This window comes from Pelophylax lessonae, assembly GCF_965119305.1.
Source record: "Pelophylax lessonae genome assembly, chromosome: 2".
NCBI lineage: Eukaryota > Metazoa > Chordata > Amphibia > Anura > Ranidae > Pelophylax > Pelophylax lessonae.
Window position 1 is genome coordinate 117,042,737 of NC_138769.1, and position 22,278 is coordinate 117,065,014.

Genomic DNA, 22,278 nt, shown 5'->3' on the forward strand with positions numbered 1-22,278 from the left:
GGGGGAATTTCATATAAAAAAAATGTGAAAAATATTGTTATTTTTGCAAAATTGTCGCTCATTTTTTGTTTATAGCGCATGATCAAAAAATTGCACAGGTGAACAAATACCACCAAAAAAAAGCTCTGTTTGTGGGAAAAAAAGGACATCAAATTCATTTGGGTACAGCGTCGCACGACCGCGCAATTGTCCGTTAAAGTCACGCAGTGCCGAATCACAAAATACCCCCTGGTCAGGAAGGGGGTAAAATCTTCCGGGGTTTAAGTGGTTAAGATGCACTCCCAAAAGTTGTTTAAAAATATCAATACTCCCGACTGACACCACCACTTGTGGAAGAGAGTTCCACATTCTTACCACCCTGACAGTGAAAAACCTCCTATGCAGCTTAAGGTTAAACTTCTTTTCCTCCAATCTGATTGTGCGTCCACGTGTCCTCTTACACCCCCAAAGATTGAATAGCTTTTTTCCTATGCTGGGATCACCATTGAGGTATTTGTAAATCGCTATCATTTCCCCTCTCAAGTGTCTTTTTCCCCCAGCGAGAATACATTCAGTGCTTGTTAGTCGCTTCTTGTATTTGGGATCCTCTAGTCCCCTTATTAATTTAGTTGCCCTTCTCTGGACTCTCTCCAGCACATGACACCACTATTATTTGCTCTCCCGGCCAAGTGTTAGTTTTTTGAAAATGAGTTCAAATGATTTTTCGTATAGTGTAATGCCAGCTTTAGACTGTGATGCCACTAAAGTTCATGTACGTGTAAAGGCAGGCGTCCCAATACTTTTGGTAATGTAGTGTATGTTTAATAAAGTGTGTGACCGTCTCCTCTTCCTCCCAGGATGCAGACTTCTCAGGGCTTAGATCTAAGTGCCAGGCTCAAACACTGTCCTGTGGGGAAAGGAGAAGGACATTACCATTTTGTTTTTCTATTTTGTCTGGAAGCAAGCAAAGCACTAAAAATATTTGTAAAGCACTTAGCTATGCTTTTTAAATGTGGCCGCAGGAAGACCACAGCACTGATTTATAATAGGGCCCCAAAGTGATGGAATAAATCACTCCGAGTGGTGTAAGGTGCCCAGTGCCATTCCAGGATTCCAGGAAGTACATGCTACAAGAATCATCTGCCCTTACTCAAGATGGCCGCAGCTAGAAATGCTAGCAGGGTGTTTTTAAAAGGAATTTCTCAACAAAATAAAGCATGGAGACATGGATGGATAGGTGAGTTTGCTTTGAATTTTTTAAAATGAATCAAATAGCATTAGTTTGTGGTGCTCATATACAGTTAAGTCCAGCTTTAAAGTGCATCTGAACCTTCATGAGCAAAAAAATCCTTCTCCTACTTACATTAAAATATACAAGATCTTTGCCATGTTTGTTTGCTTCATGGCAGCAATAGTTGTTAAAACATTTATTAAAAACCAGACCCAAGCACTTTTTGTCAAAGGTTGACAACGTTGCCTTCATGCAGCAGCATGAACTTCAAGACGTTGTGTTGAAGCACCGAGCGCTGTCATGTACTGCATGATAGTCTGCAGGCATGGTGAGGTACTTCCCTTTGGATAACCCACCAGTGGTCTGACTGACAATGGATTCCAAAGGTAGGCCAATGTAAGATACCAGTGTCGGCAGAGGACCTGGCTGCTTTATCTGGTAAAAACCAATCATCATGGGACTTGTAGTCCCTAAAGGAGGCTAGGCTTGCTAAAAGTGCTGCGTACGCGGTACTTTTAAAAGTTGTGTTGAGGAGAAGCTTTATGCAAAGTGAAAACTGAAAAAAATCAGTAAGGGTCTGTATCAATGAACTTCTGGGGGTTTTGCATACAAGTCAATGGTAATGCCAAATCTGCTTGAAGCATGTCAGAAGGAGGTCAACTGCAGGTCATATGTACCTGTCAATGAATTCTGAATGATCTAAGAAGCATCCTAAACTGACATCACTGAAAAAAAGTCCATAGCCCATCCACACAGGCCCTCATAATGCTTTTTAGCTAAAAAACGTAATCTAGCTAATGCTTTTTGTGCAATATAATTTTGTGTACAGTACTTCTGCAGGCTTTAGTTGTACTTTAATTTAGGGATGCACCGATCCAACTTTTTTGATCCCGATACCGATCTTTTGCTTTATGAAATCGCTGATCCCGAGTCCGATCCGGAAGTACTGTTTTGTGAGCTTATAACAAAATAATACTTCTGGATCGGTATCGGTAGATACCTTATAACATTGTGCATTCAAAATCTAAAATGGCATGGGTTTAGTCTTTTAGAGGTTAAACTTCCCTCCTCCGGAACGAAAAGATACATTGTAATCATTGTGTTTACTTAACTGGGAGAGTTGAAAGGCATTTGCAGGAGGCTCTTTTTTTTTTTTCTTTGACAGCTGTTCTCTGCTCCCTCACAAGCTATAAAGTGCAAAACCGGATCGGCCCATGGATCTGTTAATTTTATCCCCCGATCCAGCTATTTTGCCCGTATCGGGGCCGATATCTGATCCGAATATCGGATCGGTGCATCCCTACTTTAATTGCTGTTGTGTATCTTACACTTAGCGATTATTGCTAATCCCCCGTCCTGCCTGGATGATCCGCCATCCAATGAAAAAGAAAAAAAAAAAAGACTGAAAAACCCAACTACAAGACTGCAATCTCTTCACAATAGCTGCACCAGAAGAACAGGCTAACACACGACAGATGTGCTTTGAACGCGGTTTAGCTAAATATGCCATCTTCATGTCATTGAAATGCATATTTTGCATTATAAAAGTAGCATTTCCATAAATAATAAATGGGAACTCTGGACAAAGAAAAAAATCAGCAGTAATTTTTTGCAGACTCTGCGCTGACTGTTAGTCACAGAAAAATAAAGAGCTGCTGCCTATAACCTCACGCGACCATCACATCAAACTTTTTATTGTAAGAAAAGGAGTACATACAGGTGGCAAGGTCTCTAACACGTTTCATGCTGTTTTACAGTTTGATTCTCCATTTTAAAGCAATGTGAGGACCAAGACGTAAAGGGGGGACTCTGATGGGGACTGTCATATAAGGGGGTACTCCAATGTAAGTGGGACTTTTGATGAGGACTCTGATGTATGATATCGCCTTAGTACTGGAAGGTTTGGTGACCCATGCCTAGGGGATATTAAAAGCTATTTTATTTACCTAATCTTCAGCTCCCCTGGCAGAAAACAGCCTCCCATGCTTGTGCAATGGGCTCTCCCTCGCCATACTCACATTTGTTTCAGGGCTATAGACCCTACATCAGTCTTGATGATGTCAGGTCCTTAGACCACTGAAGCATAGGGGAGAAGATGCTGCAGGAGCCTCAGAATTCAGCAACTTATGTCAGCATCAAGCTGCATTTGCAGTTCAACACAAGCCCAATGACTTCTTTGCTGCTTTTGGCCTTCTAAGACATCTTCTACCACTTGATGGTGTCAGTATAGAGATGCACTCTTCTGGTCTCTATGACTAGGGCTGTCCCCCTTATACCAACAAGTAGACACTCTCCAGCACTTGACTGGAGCTGCGTTACCTTCCCCCTGGGGAATAAAGGGGTTTCTTGTGGTCTATAAAATAAATACTAAACCAGTTAGGGGTATTTCTCATGGTAGTGGAATAAGATGTAGAAGAACTGTCATCAGGCACTAAGAAAATCGTTACTCATTCTAAAGTAGACATCTACAGTGGGTACGGAAAGTATTCAGACCCCCTTAAATTTTTCACTCTTTGTTATATTGCAGCCATTTGCTAAAATCATTTAAGTTCATTCTTCTTCCTCATGAATGTACACATAGCACCCCATACTGACAGAAAAACACAGATTTGTTGACATTGTTGCAGATTTATTAAAAAAGAAAAACTGAAATATCACATGGTCCTAAGTATTCAGACCCTTTGCTCAGTATTTAGTAGAAGCCCCCTTTTGATCTAATACAGCCAGGAGTCTTTTTGGGAAAGATGCAACAAGTCTTTCACACCTGGATTTGGGGATCCTCTGCCATTCCTCCTTGCAGATCCTCTCCAGTTCTGTCAGGTTGGATGGTAAACGTTGGTGGACAGCCATTTTTAGGTCTCTCCAGAGATGCTCAATTGGGTTTAAGTCAGGGCTCTGGCTGGGCCATTCAAGAACAGTCACAGAGTTGTTGTGAAGCCACTCCTTCATTATTTTAGCTGTGTGCTTAGGGTCATTGTCTTGTTGGAAGGTAAACCTTTGGCCCAGTCTGAGGTCCAGAGCACTCTGGAGAAGGTTTTTGTCCAGGATATCCCTGTACTTGGCTGCATTCATCTTTCCCTCGATTGCAACCAGTCGTCCTGTCCCTGCAGCTGAAAAACACCCCCACAGCATGATGCTGACACCACCATGCTTCACTGTTGGGACTGTATTGGACAGGTGATGAGCAGTGCCTGGTTTTCTCCACACATACCGCTTAGAATTAAGGCCAAAAAGTTCTATTTTGGTCTCATCAGACCAGAGAATCTTATTTCTCACCATCTTGGAGTCCTTCAGGTTTTTTTTAGCAAACTCCATGCGGGCTTTCATGTGTCTTACACTGAGGAGAGGCTTCCGTCAGGGCCACTCTGCCATAAAGCCCCGACTGGTGGAGGGCTGCAGTGATGGTTGACTTTCTACAACTTTTTCCCATCTCCTGACTGCATCTCTGGAGCTCAGCCACAGTGATCTTTGGGTTCTTCTCTACCTCTCTCACCAAGGCTCTTCTACCCGATAGCTCAGTTTGGCCGGACGGCCAGCTCTAGGAAGGGTTCTGGTCGTCCCAAACGTCTTCCATTTGAGGATTATGGAGGCCACTGTGCTCTTAGGAACCTTAAGTGCAGCAGAAATCTTTTTGTAACCTTGGCCAGATCTGTGCCTTGCCACAATTCTGTCTCTGAGCTCTTCAGGCAGTTCCTTTGACCTCATGATTCTCATTTGCTCTGACATGCATTGTGATCTGGAAGGTCTTATATAGACAGGTGTGTGGCTTTCCTAATCAAGTCCAATCAGTATAATCAAACACAACTGGACTCAAATGAAGGTGTAGAACCATCTCAAGGATGATCAGAAGAAATGGAAAGCACCTGAGTTAAATATATGAGTGTCACAGCAAAGGGTCTGAATACTTAGGACCATGTGATATTTCAGTTTTTCTTTTTTAATAAATCTGCAACAATGTCAACAATTCTGTGTTTTTCTGTCAGTATGGGGTGCTATGTGTACATTCATGAGGAAGAAGAATGAACTTAAATGATTTTAGCAAATGGCTGCAATATAACAAAGAGTGAAAAATTTAAGGGGGTCTGAATACTTTCCGTACCCACTGTATCTTTTATTAACATGTATCTTTAAACCGTAATTTCATTTTCTTGATATTCTATGTTTGTTTTTTTTGTTCTTTAAAATTCAATTAATATTCTTTTTTTATTTTTTATTTTTTTATTTCATGTGTAGGAATGTAGAACCATGATCTGTTGAGCCCATTGTCTAGAGAATGGAGGTATTCTTACCATTAGTTGCTCAGGAACTGCTGCGTGAGATAAAACAATCTTACCAAGAGACTTCACAAGGTAGGTAAAAGTTGTTTTCTGAGTTATGGAAAATAATGCAATGCTGGGGTGTATGTGTGATATGGGGTTTGACACGTTCCGTTTGCTGACATGGTTTTACTTTCATAGCACTCCCATCTGCAACAGATCTTATTTACGGTTTATATAGGTGGTTGTGGTTACAGATTTACTGAGTTTCAGACCCACTTCTATTTGACTTAGAGGGTCAAAATTTGATTGCCGTCTAATGCACTACTTAGGAGATCTTCTCACTTAGTTAAACTTGACAGATATAAAAAATATTATATTATGTTGTAAAAGCCTGGACAGCACCATCCAGACTGGGAGAGGGAGAGACAGTACTACTTTGAACAGTGCTGGAGATAGAACAGTGATGAGCTCATCAGGGTGCTGACGCTCCTTCATGATCTAGTCACTGGTTTGGGGGAAAGTAATGGAATTTTATATAATATAATTCTGCCACGATCAACGGTCAATAGTCCCCCACCCTTCTTTGCATCACAGTGGAGGCAGAGCTGGGAAGCAGAAAGTGCAGGGTCTGGAGGAGGACCAGAGGAGGGCTGGAGTCTTTTGAAAGCTGGGACCAGAAGATGTAGAGACGAGGCGGTGCTGCACAGTGAGGCACAGGATCTGAAGGAGGAGTTCTGTCCTCCTATCTGCTACTGACTGCTGAAACAGGGTGGTGGATATGAGGGGAGTACTGAAGCTGCAGGAGAGGTGTGAGGACCACATGAAATTACCTGGAGGGCCAGATTTGGCCCGCGGGCCTTGTGTTTGACACATGTGCTTGAAACCACTAAAAGACCAGGCCTATTTCTGACATTTGTTGTTTACAAATTAAAATAATTATTTTTTCCTGGAAAATTACTTAGAACCCCCAAACAATTATATATATTTAGCAGAGACCCTAGAGAATAAAATGGAGATCATTGCAATACTTTGTCACGCTGTATTTGCGCAACGGTCTTACAAATGCAATTTAAAAAAATAAATAAATAAACATTTTTGAATTAAAAAAAAAAAGAAAACCGTAAAGTTAGCCCAATTTATTTTTTTTTAAATAAGAAAGATAATGTTACGCCGAGTAAATCGATACCTAACATGTCATGCTTCATAATTGCACACGCTCGTGGAATAGTTAGGTTCCACAGTGAGTATAACAAGCATGCTTTACTTCATATACAGACTGGTTTTACTGTTATGGGTTTAGTAACAATTTACGTAAAGAACAATTATATGTACAGTGTACCTATAAGTCTAATCTGTTTTCTTATCTTGTACATACAGCTATAGAAGCATTTTAAATATGCTAGAAAATCAGAGTTGACTACAGCAGACTAAAACATTGTGTCCCTTTCATGTCCATATAGCATTAACACAGCTAAACATATACAACTTACTAATTAAAAAAAAAAAACAGTCTTCTGTCTTTTAATCAACTCAATAGATAAATACCAGTTTATGAAGCACCATTTTACAGATGGCCAGTGTGCCAGCAAATGGCTGTGATTTGTGCCATCATTGGGCAGCTCATATCCAAGGGATAATGTACAGAACCAATCAGAGTTGGTCTCTACCTTGTAATTGCTGTTTCAGCTCTTTTACAATGGAGGAAACTCTTCTGTAATCAGGATTTCAGCAGATCGAAGCTGAAGGTGGGGAAGTGTAAACTAATCTCCAGCTTTACTTTCACTTTAGTTTCTTTGGGCCAAGCTGGTCCAAACAAACACTTTCTTTTACTAATGTGCATCATCGGGGTGCACTGTATAAACTGTATTTACATACAGTATACAGCACTATGTTCCAGGCGTATGACGAGACCTTCCTATCCCACACCTAGAACAAAATTGTTGGGCTGAGCAGTGCTCAGTCATTCAAAGACAGCTTTGTATATTCTGTCTATGAATAAAAAGCTTCCTTTGGCTGAGTCGGAGATCATGGCGTCATGATCATCCACTCGTCTCTCTGACTCAGCCAATCAGAGGAAGCCTTGTATTTATTGAGCACCACTCAGCCTGACGCTAGTTTGTTTCTGTGACGAGACCCTTGCTCGCTCTGTCCGCTCTCCCGACACTCCTTTGTTTCTAGTAAGTCAGCTTGCAGATCGCAACGTCTGATGGTTCGGTCAACCAAGGATCCGGGATCCGAACTACAGCTATGTGCCGTTCGGAATCCACTAGAACAAAACACCAGGCAAGCTGTATGTAAGTTCAAACAGGAAGACCATTTATTGGAAGAACACAGCACACTTTATACAGAAAGTGGAATATCCATGCAAATGAGGGCTTGAAATGAGTCAACAGGGATTGGTCAGATAGCTTTGACCAATGCAAATGAGGGCTTGAAAATGAGTCAGTAGTGATTGGTCAGATAACTTTGACCAATGCAAGGAGACAGAAGCCCCAGGGGCAATCAATGTACACAATAGTCAGACACAGAACAATGGTTGTCTAACGAGCCCTGAATACACATTACTCTGTGTCAATACCTCCCTTAGCAGACAACAGGTGCGGTCATTAGCATTAGCCCACCTGACAATAGTTGAATGGGGAGCCACCCCAGACAGTCCGGCTCCTCAGAACTTCCTGGGATGACCATATTAGGAGAGGGTTTCCTGCTCAGAAACCTCATGGCAAAGGGAACAATTGACCTTGCTGACAAAACGCAATTCAACCCCTCACCCATCTGTCCTTAAATTCCAGTGATGGTGAACACCATCACATATCTTCCCCCGGGTAAACAGTCCAACAGCCACAGTGGGACCCCGAACGGGTCAACTCGAGGATGTTGGAAAAGTAGTCTTAAGGTTCTAGGTCTGTCTGCCGGGATAACCCATCCGCATTCCCATGTATATTCCTGGTGTAGGGGTGTGGGGCCTTTGTGTAATTGAGAAATCTACACGTATGTGTCTTCCATCAAGTTCCATGCCATTTGCATGTTCTTTTGCCTCCTTTGCGTCTTCAACATTTTCAAAGCAGACAAACGCGAAACCCCTGGAACCCCGAGACTGCCGATCATACACAATGGGTACATCAGCCATTGGACCATATGTTGAAAATACTTCTCTTAGATCTCGCTCCGTTGTGTAACGACTTAGGCCAAACACGCCCAAACAGCAGTTAGGATCAGGATTTACCGGACGTACTCTACTTCCTATATGCCGCCTTCGATTTGACATGGGAGAGCGACTGTGGCTGTGACGTCTGGTGGTCCCGGCCATGGTGGCCTCTGGGGCATAAGAGGAAGTTAAATGGCCCAAATCGTTTCCCAAAAGTACTTCTGCGGGTAACTCGCGTAGCAATCCCACTCGCACATATCGCTCCCCTGAGCCCCAATCCAAGAGGACTTGGGCGGTGGATAAACTTAGCACCTGGCCCCCTGCTACCCTGACTGCAACAGTCTGGCCGGTCCGGGCTGACTGGGGAATCATGTGAGGCTGGATGAGGGTAATCGTAGCCCCGGAATCGCGGAGTCCCTGGGCCGGCTGCCCATTAACCCATACTGCCTGGCAATGGTGCTGCCGATTATCTCCGGCAGCAGCTTGGACAGGATCCGCTTCGAAAAGTTCGCCGCACTCTTCCTGAACATCTCGATGGATGGGCTCATTCTGGTAGCAATGAGCCGCTGGTCTGGATGGATGATTAGTCTCTCGATACCTCGTGGATTGGCTAGGGCAATGTCGTTGCAGATGACCGGTTCGGTTACAGGTATAGCACTTAGGTCCGGTAGGAGGGTTGGGTCGGGCTGGGGGTCTCGAGGCAGACCACGGAGGTACTGAAGTCGGCTTGGAGGCTGGTAAACTGGGCAGAGATAGTGGATATCGCTCGTTTTCGCCTGACCTTCGAGAGTCCAGATATTCATCGGCCAGAGTAGCCGCTTGTTGTACTGTCTGTGGTTGTTTATCTCGCACCCAATCCCGTACTAACGGAGGGGTGTGGTTTAAAAACTGTTCTAATAGTACTAGCTGGGTGATGTCCTCTATGGTATGAGCGTGGCTTCCCTGGAACCAGCTCTTAAGGTTCCTCTGCATATGATGTGCCCACTCCACGTATGTTGTGTTGGTTTGTTTCCGGGATTCTCGAAACTTAATCCGGCTGGCTTCGGGTGTAATGGCAAATCGGGCTAGCAAAGCTTCTTTTACCCGGTCGTAGTCTTTAGCATCTTCGTCCTCCAGGGCCCGAAATGCATCCGCCGCTCTGCCAGTTAAATTACTCGCCAGTAAAACGACCCAATCTTGGGACAGTACTTCATGTATCTGGCATAGTCTCTCAAAGTCCTGCAGGAATGCGTCAATTTCCTCCTCTCCTTCCTTAAATAGTTTGACCGCCCGAAAGGGCAACTTACGGACAGTCGCTGCATCTTTAGGCGTTTTCTCCGATTGACGTATTTCTGCCATTTTCTGCTCATGTTGCCGCTCTCGTTCCCTCTCTTGCCGTTCTCGTTCTTTCTCTTGTCGCTCTCGTTCTTTCTCTTGTCGCTCATCCTGCAGCTGGATGTCTCTAATGGCATTCTGTATGGCGGTCTCTGATGGGTTAGCACCATATAATGCCAACCGCTCCCGAACTCGTTGCTGAAAAAAGTCTTCAACTGACCGGAGTCCTTCCGCGGCTCTCAAGTAAGTCTTTCAGCGTGGCTCTCCTGCATGCTGCATAGCTGGTCATTGACTCTGGTGGTTTGGAGTGTCCCGGTAACTGGAGAGCAAATCCCACCGCTGCCAACCAATGTGATGAGACCCTTGCTCGCCCTGTCCGCTCTCCCGACACTCCTCTGTTTCTAGTCAGTCAGCTTGTAGATCGCATCGTCTGATGGTTCGGTCAACCAAGGATCCGGGATCCGAACTACAGCCATGTGCCGTTCGGAATCCATTACAACAAACACCAAGCAGGCTGTATGTAAGTTCAAGCAGGAAGACCATTTATTGGAAGAACACAGCACACTTTATACAGAAAGTGGAATATCCATGCAAATGAGGGCTTGAAATGAGTCAACAGGGATTGGTCGGATAGCTTTGACCAATGCAAATGAGGGCTTGAAAATGAGTCAGTAGTAATTGGTCAGATAACTTTGACCAATGCAAGGAGACAGAAGCCCCAGGGGCAATCAATGTACACAATAGTCAGACACAGAACAATGGTTGTCTAACGAGCCCTGAATACACATTACTCTGTGTCAATACCTCCCTTAGCAGACAACAGGTGCGGTCATTAGCATTAGCCCACCTGACAATAGTTGAATGGGGAGCCACCCCAGACAGTCCGACTCCTCAGAACTTCCTGGGATGACCATATTAGGAGAGGGCTTCCTGCTCAGAAACCTCATGGCAAAGGGAACAATTGACCTTGCTGACAAAAATGACGCAATTCAACCCCTCACCCATCTGTCCTTAAATTCCAGTGATGGTGAACACCATCACAGTTTCTGTTTAATACCTGAAACACAGGGTTAGTGAAGGAAACAGTTTTTCTCTCCTCGCCTTCCAGGACTGCCCAACAGTGAGAGATGATAGGCTCCTCCCTACCGGAAACACAATCAATTACAATTAGTTAAAAGGCCCCACCCTTCCCTCTGCCCCTCAGTTTAGATTGTGTTTCTTCCTACAGCGAAACGTTTGTTATGTTCACTGACCTGCAGACTCAGAGTCAAACGGTACACCTGTGAGCCAGGTACAGCAAAGGGCCACTGCGAGCTGAGCTCTACCTGCCGCCTCTCCAGGCTTTTCACAGGTCGCCCCCAGGTACACAGGCCATCGGTCACCTGCGGTGTTCCTCTAGGTCCTGTTTTCTGGCGCCAGCAGCTCTCCTCCACGGAAGGATTTTGAATTTCCCGCCGGACGGGCGGTTCAAGCCTTGTCTTCAGACCGGAACTTCCGGTGCAACGTCAGGACGTGCGCAATGAAGGCCGGAACAAGGAAGAAGAAGAATGTGGAGGAGACGCCGGAGCCGCTGCTTAGCTGCAAAGCAGATTCCAAGGCTATCGCAGCTCGGACAACTGCTGGGGAAATGAAGCCCTCCATGACTCAGCCTCCGGGGAAGGAGGAGGAAAGGCCGGTCCAGGTGTCGGTAGCAAAACCCAGGTCGAAACCGGGTAAGTGCTGAGAACTTATCCTGTATGGGGGTTATCTTTTTAAGTCTGCTGGTTATCGACTTAAAAATGCCTGGAAATTGTCCCATTTTCCCTGACCTTAGTCGGACCCATCAATGTCCTTTCTATGGTCCTCATGTTAACATTTTTAGGAGGAGTGATACTTATACTGCTTTGTATCCTGTCTTCCAGAGTCCCTGAGTGGTTCACAAGAAACCTCTACTACTACTCCAGCATTATCAGACCCTGTTGCTTCTAGGAAGTGTGGTAATTGCGGGGATAGGGTTTCCAGTTCCCACACTAAACAGTTCTGCTATAAATGTATTTACAAGTTAGCAGGAAAAGAAGCTTCAGGGTTAATGAAAGACTTCATTAAAACAGTACAGGATGAAATGTTAACCACTATTAAGTCAGTACGATCGTCTATAGGAACCCCTAGTGTTGTAGAACCCAGAGATCTTTCTTCAATGGAAGGTACCTCTTCACAAGAAAGTTCCTTATCTAGAGCAGGACCTTCCAGTCTTATACCATCTTCCCAAAATCTCCCTTCAGCACAGATTAGGGAAGAAAGTAGGTTTTCACCAGAGGAGAGCCTCTTGGATTCCCAAACCTGCTCAGAAGGTGAAGGGGACAGGGACTCAGATGCTCCTGATGAGGTAGAATCCTCTAAAAACCTATTTGGTTTGGAGAACATGCAGGGACTCCTTCAGGCCATTTATGCCTCAGAGGAGATACCTGATTTGCCTAAAGAAACCACAGCACAAGATAAGCTCTATAAAGGACTAGGGAAGAGCCCTTCTAGAGTTTTACCTATCCACCATTCACTGAAGAGTTTAATTCTTCAACAATGGCAACTACCTGAAAACAGGTTAAATAAAGGGAGTTCTTGGAAAAGGAGGTTTCACTTTAAGGAAGATGACATAGGGAAGTTCCTTAAAAAAACAAAACTAGATGCCTCCTTGGCACAAGTAACAAAAAGGTCAGACCTATCCTTTGTGGATGCGAGTAACATCAAGGATGCCATGAACCGTAAAGCAGAGGCCTTACTTAGAAAAGCCTGGGATGCCAATGCAGCTACTATGGCTCCTGCCTTGGCTGCTTCTTGTGTGGCAAGAAATGCTTTTTTTCTGGGTTGATAAACTGAGTAAAAATTTTTCTCAGACCAAAACTCAGGACATCCAAGATTCCTTTTCAGTGATAGGTAAGGCTGTGGCCTATCTAGCAGATGCTGCGGTGGAGTCGGTCGTAGCCTCTGCAAAAACAGGGGCTCTCCTAAATTCTGCTAGGAGAGACATCTGGCTAAAAGAATGGGAAGGTGACGTCACCTCTAAATCTAAGCTCTGTGGTCTTCCCTTCGAAGGGTCTCTTCTGTTTGGCTCTGGTTTGGATGAGGTCCTTACCAGATCCTCAGAAAAAGGTAAGAAATTCCCTGCAAAACCCAAAAAAGAGGCTAGCAGAACATGGCCCCAGGGATCATAGACAGCAAAAGAACAAAAGGGAGCCTGCAAAAAATTGGAGGTTTCGGAAGGGAGGGTAGATAAAAAACTTACTTTTCCCTTCCTCCTCTGCTACAAGAGACATCAAATGACTCAAGAGTCAGAGTAGGGGGCAGACTGAGCCAATTTCTATGCAGCTGGGAAGAAATGGCAGTCTCCCCATATACAGGGAGTGCAGAATTAGGCAAATGAGTATTTTTGAGGATTAATTTTATTATTGAACAACAACCATGTTTTCAATGAACCCAAAAAACTCATTAATATCAAAGCTGACTATTTTTGTAAGTAGTTTTTAGTTTGTTTTTAGTTTTATCTATTTTAGGGGGATATCTGTGTGTGCAGGTGACTATTACTGTGCATAATTATTAGGCAACTTAACAAAAATCAAATATACAGTATACCCATTTCAATTATTTATTTTTACCAGTGAAACCAATATAACATCTCAACATTCACAAATATACATTTCTGACATTCAAAAACAAAACAAATCAGTGACCAATATAGCCACCTTTCTTTGCAAGGACACTCAAAAGCCTGCCATCCATGGATTCTGTCAGTGTTTTGATCTGTTCACCATCAACATTGCATGCATGTTACGCTCCTGCGTTTTTATAGTAAGCTGGATTTGCAGCTGCAGAATCTCCACTCAGTAGTCATGTAGAGATGTGTTGAAATACCAGATCCAACTCTCCAGACTCATCACTGTGGGCCTGTCTGCTTCAGCATACAGATATACACACACTCAATAAGATGTTCCTGGAGTGATGGGATGTATATGACAGTATGGAGGTGATGTGCTGAAGGGACAGGTGTGAGCAGTGACAGAAATGATAAGCACTTGATAGTAATGTTCAGGAGAGTAGTAGATGGTAATAGGTAGAATGCAGATGGGTTAGTAATCATGTATGGTAACAGGTGGTGAGGACAGCAGATGACATATACAGGATAGACTAACCCAGTGCAAGGATAGATGGTAGTAGACTCAAGAGCTAGCAATCTATGTAACAGTGCAGATGATAGAATTAGTATGCATAGATAGTAACAGTCCTTAATGTGCAGAGGTAGATAGTGTAAGTTAGTTATGGAGGAATCCCCTGTGGGGTACTTATCACTAGTAAGGTTAGTAAGTAGAGGGGTCCGGTAGTGAGGGAGTGATCCGGTAGCGAGATACGGGATCAGTAGCGAGGTTCCGGTCTGTTCCAGGTAAAGAGAATAGCTGGAGGCTCCGGCAGCATAAGACAAGGCTTGTGAGCATGCAGTAACATTGAACGAACAATGTGAGAGAGAAAGCCGGCGATTGAAATAGCCGCTCAGAGCGGCGCTCAGCGATGATGTCATCCGGCTTAAAGGTATATGCGTTCCACCTAACTAAAAAGGTGGGACGCAATATGAAAAGGAAAATGGGCAATAAGGGTACCAAAGGTACCAGAATCTTACAGTGCAGCAGCAACCACAGCCTCCCAGACACTGTTCAGAGAGGTGTACTGTTTTCCCTCCTTGTAAATCTCACATTTGATGATGGACCACAGGTTCTCAATGGGGTTCAGATCAGGTGAACAAGGAGGCCATGTCATTAGCTTTTCTTCTTTTATACCCTTTCTTGCCAGCCACGCTGTGGAGTACTTGGACGCGTGTGATGGAGCATTGTCCTGCATTAAAATCATGTTTTTCTTGAAGGATGCAGACTTCTTCCTGTACCAATGCTTGAAGAAGGTGTCTTCCAGAAACTGGCAGTAGGACTGGGAGTTGAGCTTGACTCCATCCTCAACCCAAAAAGGCCCCACAAGCTCATCTTTGATGATACCAGCCCAAACCAGTACTCCACCTCCACCTTCACCTTGCTGGCGTCTGAGTCGGACTGGAGCTCTCTGCCCTTTACCAATCCAGCCACGGGCCCATCCATCTGGCCCATCAAGACTCACTCTCATTTCATCAGTCCATAAAACCTTTGAAAAATCAGTCTTGAGATATTTCTTGGCCCAGTCTTGACGTTTCAGCTTGTGTGTCTTGTTCAGTGGTGGTCGTCTTTCAGCCTTTCTTACCTTGGCCATGTCTCTGAGTATTGCACACCTTGTGCTTTTGGGCACTCCAGTGATGTTGCGGCTCTGAAATATGGCCAAACTGGTGGCAAGTGGCATCTTGGCAGCTGCACGCTTGACTTTTCTCAGTTCATGGGCTGTTATTTTGCGCCTTGGTTTATCCACACGCTTCTTGCGACCCTGTTGACTATTTTGAATGAAATGCTTGATTGTTCGATGATCACGCTTCAGAAGCTTTGCAATTTTAAGAGTGCTGCATCCCTCTGCAAGATATCTCACTATTTTTGACTTTTCTGAACCTGTCAAGTCCTTTTTTTGACCCATTTTGCCCAAGGAAAGGAAGTTGCCTAATAATTATGCACATCTGATATAGGGTGTTGATGTCATTAGACCACACCCCTTCTCATTACAGAGATGCACATCACCTAATATGCTTAATTGGTAGTAGGCTTTCGAGCCTATACAGCTTGGAGTAAGACAACATGCATAAAGAGGATGATGTGGTCAAAATACTCATTTGCCTAATAATTCTGCACTCCCTGTATTCTTACCATCATAAGAGAAGGCTATCGACTACAATTTGCATCGATACCACCCCCAACAGTAACCCTCAGATTCCCAAGGAAAATCAGAAAAAGGAAGTCCTACTACTAGGGATTCAGGAACTGGCAGAACAGCTGGTAATTATTCCAGTACCAGAAGATCAAATTTTCTACTCCCATGTGTTTGTAGTTCCAAAACCCTCTGGAAAACATCGCCTGATAATAAACTTGAAAAACCTCAACAAGTTTCTTCTTTACCAAAAATTTACAATGGAAACTATCTATTCAGTGAGAAAAAATTTGCTAAAAGATGTTTTCATGACTACGTTAGACCTCAGAGATGCATACCTGCATGTTCCCATTCACAAGGAACATCAGCCCTTCCTGAGGTTTGCCATAGTAACAAAAGAAGAAACAACTCACTGGCAGTTCAGAGCTCTACCTTTTGGTCTAGCAGCCAGTCCAAGAATCTTTACCAAGATCCTAGCGGAGGCAGTAGCTCAGCTACACATTCTGGGGATAGCCTTGATCCCTTATTTAGACGACCTACTGATATTTGGCAAATCAGAAGCCCAAGTGAAAGTGGACACTAAGCTTCCTACAGAAGTTAGGGTGGGTTATAAACCTGGAAAAATCATCCCTGGTACCGACACAGATACAGTCCTTCCTGGGGTTCCAGGTGGACTCTGTGTCACAGAAACTCTTTCTTCCCACGAAGGAGGGAAAAAATAGTTTCTGCAGTCCTAGCCCTAAAAAATGCTCAATCCTGTTCCAGGAGAGAAGTTTTAAAGGTTTTAGGTCTTATGTCAGCCAGCATCCCAGCAATCGTGTGGGCACAGCTTCACACCAGAGAACTGCTTTTCTTCCATCTATCCTCTTGGGACAGTAAAACAGAATCTCTAGACAAATTGATCAGTCTCACCCCAGAGGTACAAACATCTTTGGAGTGGTGGACCAATCCGAACAATCTGGGGGAAGTCAGACCTTGGGCTCAATGGAATCCCATAAGAATTACCACAGATGCCAGCACCAGGGGCTGGGGAGCTCACCTGGAAGGGGCTCAAGCTCAGGGAATTTGGAGCAAGAGAACAGCTCAGGCCTCCTCCAACTTCAGAGAATTGAAGGCAGTAGGGAAAGCCCTAAAAACCTTCCAAAAGTTCATCCTCAACAGGGAGGTTATGATCTTCTCAGACAACACCACAACTGTGGCCTATCTGAATCGACAAGGAGGGACCAGGTCAAACCTTGACCCAACACATCTTGGGTTGGGTCGAAGAGAGGATAATTTCCCTAGTAGCCATTCACATCAAGGGAAAGAACAACCTGCAGGCAGACTTCCTCAGCCGCTACCACATAAAAGAGGGAGAATGGGAACTAAGTCCCAAAATCTTCCTGTCACTGGTAGAAAGGCTCGGACAACCGGAGATAGACCTATTTGCCTCAGCTCGGAACAAAAAGGTGAAAAGATTATTTTCCCTCACCCGGTCCAAAGGGATGGCTGGTCTGGATGATCTAGCCCAGCCGTGGCAGTTCGATCCAGCCTATGCTTTCCCTCCTCTGATGCTAATTCTCAGAGTCCTGCAGAAACTGAGCAGGTCCCGGGATCTGAAATTTATTCTAATTGCCCCTTGGTGGCCCAAAAGGCCGTGGTTTGCCATTCTTAAAGACATGTCAGTAGCTCGCCCTTGGCAACTCCCAGTTTCCCCAGACCTTCTGTCTCAGGGACCAGTACTGTGTCAGGATCCAGGGTTTTTTCAGTTGACAGCCTGGTTACTGAGCGCCAACTGCTTAGGGCAAAGGGTTGCTCAGAAAGAGTGGTAGATACTCTCTTACTGAGCAGAAAACCAGTCACTAGAAAAATGTATCTGAAAGTTTGGAAAAAAATTTGTGCCTGGCAGGGGCAAAAGGAATTTGCCTCTACCTCTATTCCGACAATTCTGGAATTTTTACAAGACGGAGTAGATAAGGGTGTGGCGATTAACACCCTTAAGGTACAAATAGCGGCTCTTTCTGTATTTTTGGATACTATTCTGGCAAAAGAGCCGTTGATCAAAAGATTGTTGTTAGCTAGACATAGGGTTACCCCTATTATAAAGGACAGGTTCCCCCCTTGGGATCTGAATAGGGTCATAGAGGCTTTATCTAAGGACCCTTTTGAACCTTTAAAGGAAATCTCCTTTAAATTTTTGTCTTTTAAAAGTAGCCTTCCTGTTAGCCATTACTACAGCAAGAAGAGTAGGTGATCTACAAGCTCTTTCCATAAAAGAACCTTTTTTAGTGGTTTTCCCAGATAGCATTTTCCTAAGGCCAGATCCTCTATATTTACCTAAGGTAGCATCCTCTTTCCATAAGACACAGGAGATAAACCTACCTTCCTTTTGTGACAAGCCAAAAAATAAGAAGGAATGGGAATACCACTGTATTGATGTGAGAAGAGCCCTTCTCACCTTCTTAGAAAGAACCAAAACCTTCAGGAGATCAAATCACCTTTTAGTCCTTCATTCTGGGCCCAGAAAGGGGTTGCAGGCTTCTAAGCCTTCAATAGCTATGTGGATTAGGCAAGCAATTACCACCTCTTATGAGTCATCAGGTGTTCCTGCTCCATCTAAAGTTAAGGCGCACTCAACAAGAGCCATTGCTACATCCTGGGCAGAGAAAGCCAGAGCATCATGGGAACAGATCAGCAGTGCAGCCGCCTGGTCCAGTCTTGGCACCTTCCTGAAGCATTTTCGTGTTGAAATACTGTCCCAACAAGACCTAGCATTTGGCCGAAAGGTCTTACAGGCAGTGGTCCCACCCTAAGGTAGGCCTTAAGGTAATCTATTATCCTCTCACTGTTGGGCCATCCTGGAAGGCGAGGAGAGAAAACCTACCGTTAGTTCACCGGTAACGGTCTTTCTTACGAGCCTTCCGAGACGGCTGGCCTACCCGCCCTGTTTAAAGGGTGTATGGTAATATGAATAAACTTAGGTGGTAAGTACCTATAGAATTATGAAGAACACTTCCCTCAGAGATGGTTGTGGAAGATACTTTTTTTACAACTGAGGGGCTGTCATGGACTTGCAATAGTTTGGCAAAGCTTACCTGTCCCATCATGTCTGTATTAGAGGTCAGACTGCACTTCTGGTTCCTTTTTATCACCTCTCCTTCCTGTTCCTGCCCCACCCAGGTCATCACAGGAAGCCTATATTAACCAGTGCACTGCAGGCCTGCTTTGCTGTTCAACAGTGTTGGTTCCTGTTTCCTGTTTGCCGTGTGCTTGAACTACTCTTCTGTGTACCGACTTTGGCTTGTCTCTGACTATTCCTGTTTGCCTGTTACCCTGACCTTGGCCTGTCCCTTGACTACCCTTGTCTGCCTGTTACCCCCCGACCTTGGCTTACCCATCACCATTCTGTGTGTCCTGAGTGGCTGCTTCCCTTCTCTCCCTACGGAGCGTGACCTGGGGGACCCCAGTGCCACGACCTGGGCCCAGCTGCAGCCAAGTCCATCCTCACCACTAGAGGCTCTGGTGAACACCTGCTGGGTCTTAGACTCCGCGCCCTGGGGAATCTTGGGATCACGTTCCTGTCCACCCGCAGCAGTCTGCTATTGGGTTCACTACCTTGCGCTGCGCCCCTGCCTCCAACAGGGTGCAGTTGTCACCTGGCCACAGGTGACCTGACAGGGGCAGAGGGAAAGGTGGGGCCTTTTAACTAATTGTAATTGATTGTGTTTCCGGTAGGGAGGAGCCTCTCATCTCTCACTGTTGGGCCATCCTGGAAGGCTCGTAAGAAAGACCGTTACCGGTGAACTAACGGTAGGTTTTTTGGGCCAGTTTGCCTATTTAAAGAGAAAGTAGAGCTGGAAATCAGCCTTAAAATGCCACTGACTGCTAATGATTGTGGGATCATTTTTATTTTTTTTTAAAGGCAAACAAATGAAAGGAAAAAGTAAGAAAAACCATCCCATTTTTGTTCTTTTTTCCTTTATATAGTAAAAAATAAAAACTCAGTGATTATTAAATACCACCAAAAGGAAGCTCTATCTGCCTCAAAAAAAAAAAAAAGAGGAAGATCTAAAATTCATCTGGTTACAGTGTTGAATGAGTAATTGTCAAACTGTCACATGACTGAAAAAATTGAAAAATGCCCTGGTAATAAAAGGGTATGTATAAACTAGTACTCAGCAGGTTAAACCCTACAGGAACTTTTTTCATGTTCCTTCAACTAATGGAAGAATTATCACCTGTAACATCTAGACATTCAGTTCCATGTACTTTATCAGTGGCCTGAATTCAATTTACTCCTATAAATGGAGGAGTCACCAACGCTGTAAACTGGGTAAATCAAATCAGACATACTTTACATTTGTACATTGCATCATTGGAAATATTGACCTGTCATCTTGGAATTGGCTGGGATAGATGCTTTACTATGTACATGGAAATCCTCATCAAGTGAACAGCAAAAATAGACACCTAATATTTCTTAAGAAAATATACTTCTGGCGCTTTTCCACTGCATAGAACCGTACCGGCTCGGCACGCTTTTGCGCTTTTCCACTGCGGTACCGCATGGTATAGGGTCGGAACGGTTCGGTACGGTACGGTATAGGTTTGCTTTTCCACTGCATGGAACCGAACGGTACGGTACGGCTCTGAAAAAACAGTACCTACTCGATTGTGGTTCCAACAGGTACCAAACTGGTACCATATCCCACAATCCTTTGCATGCAGTCACTACTAGCCACTGATTGGTCAGAGAATCACACCCACCCCGTTGTTATCCCACCCACTTAACTTTAGTACTACTTTAGTGGAAAAGCAAACCTATACCGTACCGTACCGAACCGTTCCGACCCTATACCATGCGGTACCGCAGTGGAAAAGCAAACCTATACCGTACCGTACCGAACCGTTCCGACCCTATACCATGCGGTACCGCAGTGGAAAAGCAAACCGGGCCAAGCAGGGCCGAGTAGAGCCGAGCCGGTACTAGCCGGTACTTGCAGTGGAAAAGTGCCATTATAGTCCATCTTTTTGATTTCACTGGTCCCTCTTTCTTCATCATCACAATAATTGCAGAATTATGGCATCTTAGCACTGGCAGCCAATAAGTTATGTATTTAGAGCCTCTAAACATTTTTGACTTGTAGGTTGATGACACCAGTTCACAGCTTCATCGCCAAAATTCTTTACAATAAAGCCCAAATGTTTAAAGGCTGTTAGGTCCTTCTCAATGACGGATAATAGGGGTTACATCATTGGCTCCCATCTAGTGGCAGGCCTGGACTTGTTCCATGGTCTTTGAGCCACTATATTAAAAATGTGTGTTTAAAAAAAAATTGGATCAATGAGCTGTGACACAATATTATTATCAATCAACACATTTCGTTTTCACGTGTTCGAAGGCCTTTAGCTTTTACATTTAGGGCACATTCACACCGTACATGCAGGAAAACTGATGGAAACTGATTTGCAAATTTCACTTGCAGAGACACAAGTTTACATCATTTTTCTTGCACGTTTCAGTGAGTTTTATACAAGTTGCAGATTCCTGCACAGAAAACAATTTTTTTTTGTACCCTTGCAGAACATGTGCAGAAAAATTCTGCCAAACTGCTAAATACAAATTTGATTAGAACGTGTGAACTGATCTACCAACGCATTTGTAATTCTGTCCAGCCACTTTTGAGATTTATTCACCTGTGCTAGAGCGCACAGGCTGGAGGCTGACACCACTGTCTCTAATAAAGTAAGGGAATACAGTGGCGTCACCTCACTTCTTGTAGAACACTGATTGGACAATGAAAGAAAACATTGAACTCTATAGATTAGTGCAGCTTTCTATGAGGAGTATTCAGCCTGCATTTGAAATCATTTTAAGATAATTCTGTGTTCCATCCAGACTTGTATAAAGTACTCGAAATTTCTACTTGAGTAAAAGTACAAGTGCTCGATCAAAAAATTACTTGAGTAGAAGTGGAAGTGCTCGCAGAAAAAGTTACTTAAGTAGAAGTACTAAAGTATTCAACATTTTTTTTACTTAAGTATTGCAAGTAGTTTTTTCAAAAAATTTGCTACTTAAGTACTAAAAGTAAAAAGTACCAGTAGTTTTGAAAAAAAATTTCTACTCAAGTACTGAAAGTAGAAGTACAAGTACTGTGTTATGTAGTTATTAAAGAAAGAAGTCAAAAGTATGAACATCATATTGTTTTTATTATTTCAAATGATTTATTCAAATGATTAACCTGTGTTTGTTAGTAGTTTCTTGATGCACTTTAAGCGCTGTAGCACCATTTATTTGTTTGTTTCATATTTTCTTTTTATTGGAAAGATTTGGTATAGCAGCTTTTATTATACACAGCCTTTATTTTCGTATGCGCTGATTTACAAATGACATTATACACATTTTTTTGAGCTTTATGCAACCTGCCATCTACTGTTCTGGCAGTGGTAATTTTTTTAAAAGTAACGAGTAACTATGCAGCACAAAAAAAAAATACTTGAGTAGAAGTATCGAAATCATCGAAAAAATGTAGTGAAGTAAAAGTAGAAGTAGGAGAAAAAAAATTCTA

The 22,278-nt window shown here is 43.8% G+C and overlaps 1 protein-coding gene across 1 annotated transcript in view; it reads left to right on the forward strand.

Moving 5' to 3' along the window:
• The window catches only part of ZSWIM7 (zinc finger SWIM-type containing 7), a 299,161-nt gene that overhangs the window by 9,981 nt on the left and 266,902 nt on the right, over positions 1-22,278 (forward strand). Inside the window, exon 2 of the mRNA XM_082247590.1 lies at positions 5,452-5,559. Coding sequence (XP_082103716.1) covers positions 5,484-5,559 — 76 coding nt within the window. The 5' untranslated portion in view covers positions 5,452-5,483. The remainder of the gene's footprint in view (positions 1-5,451; positions 5,560-22,278) is intronic.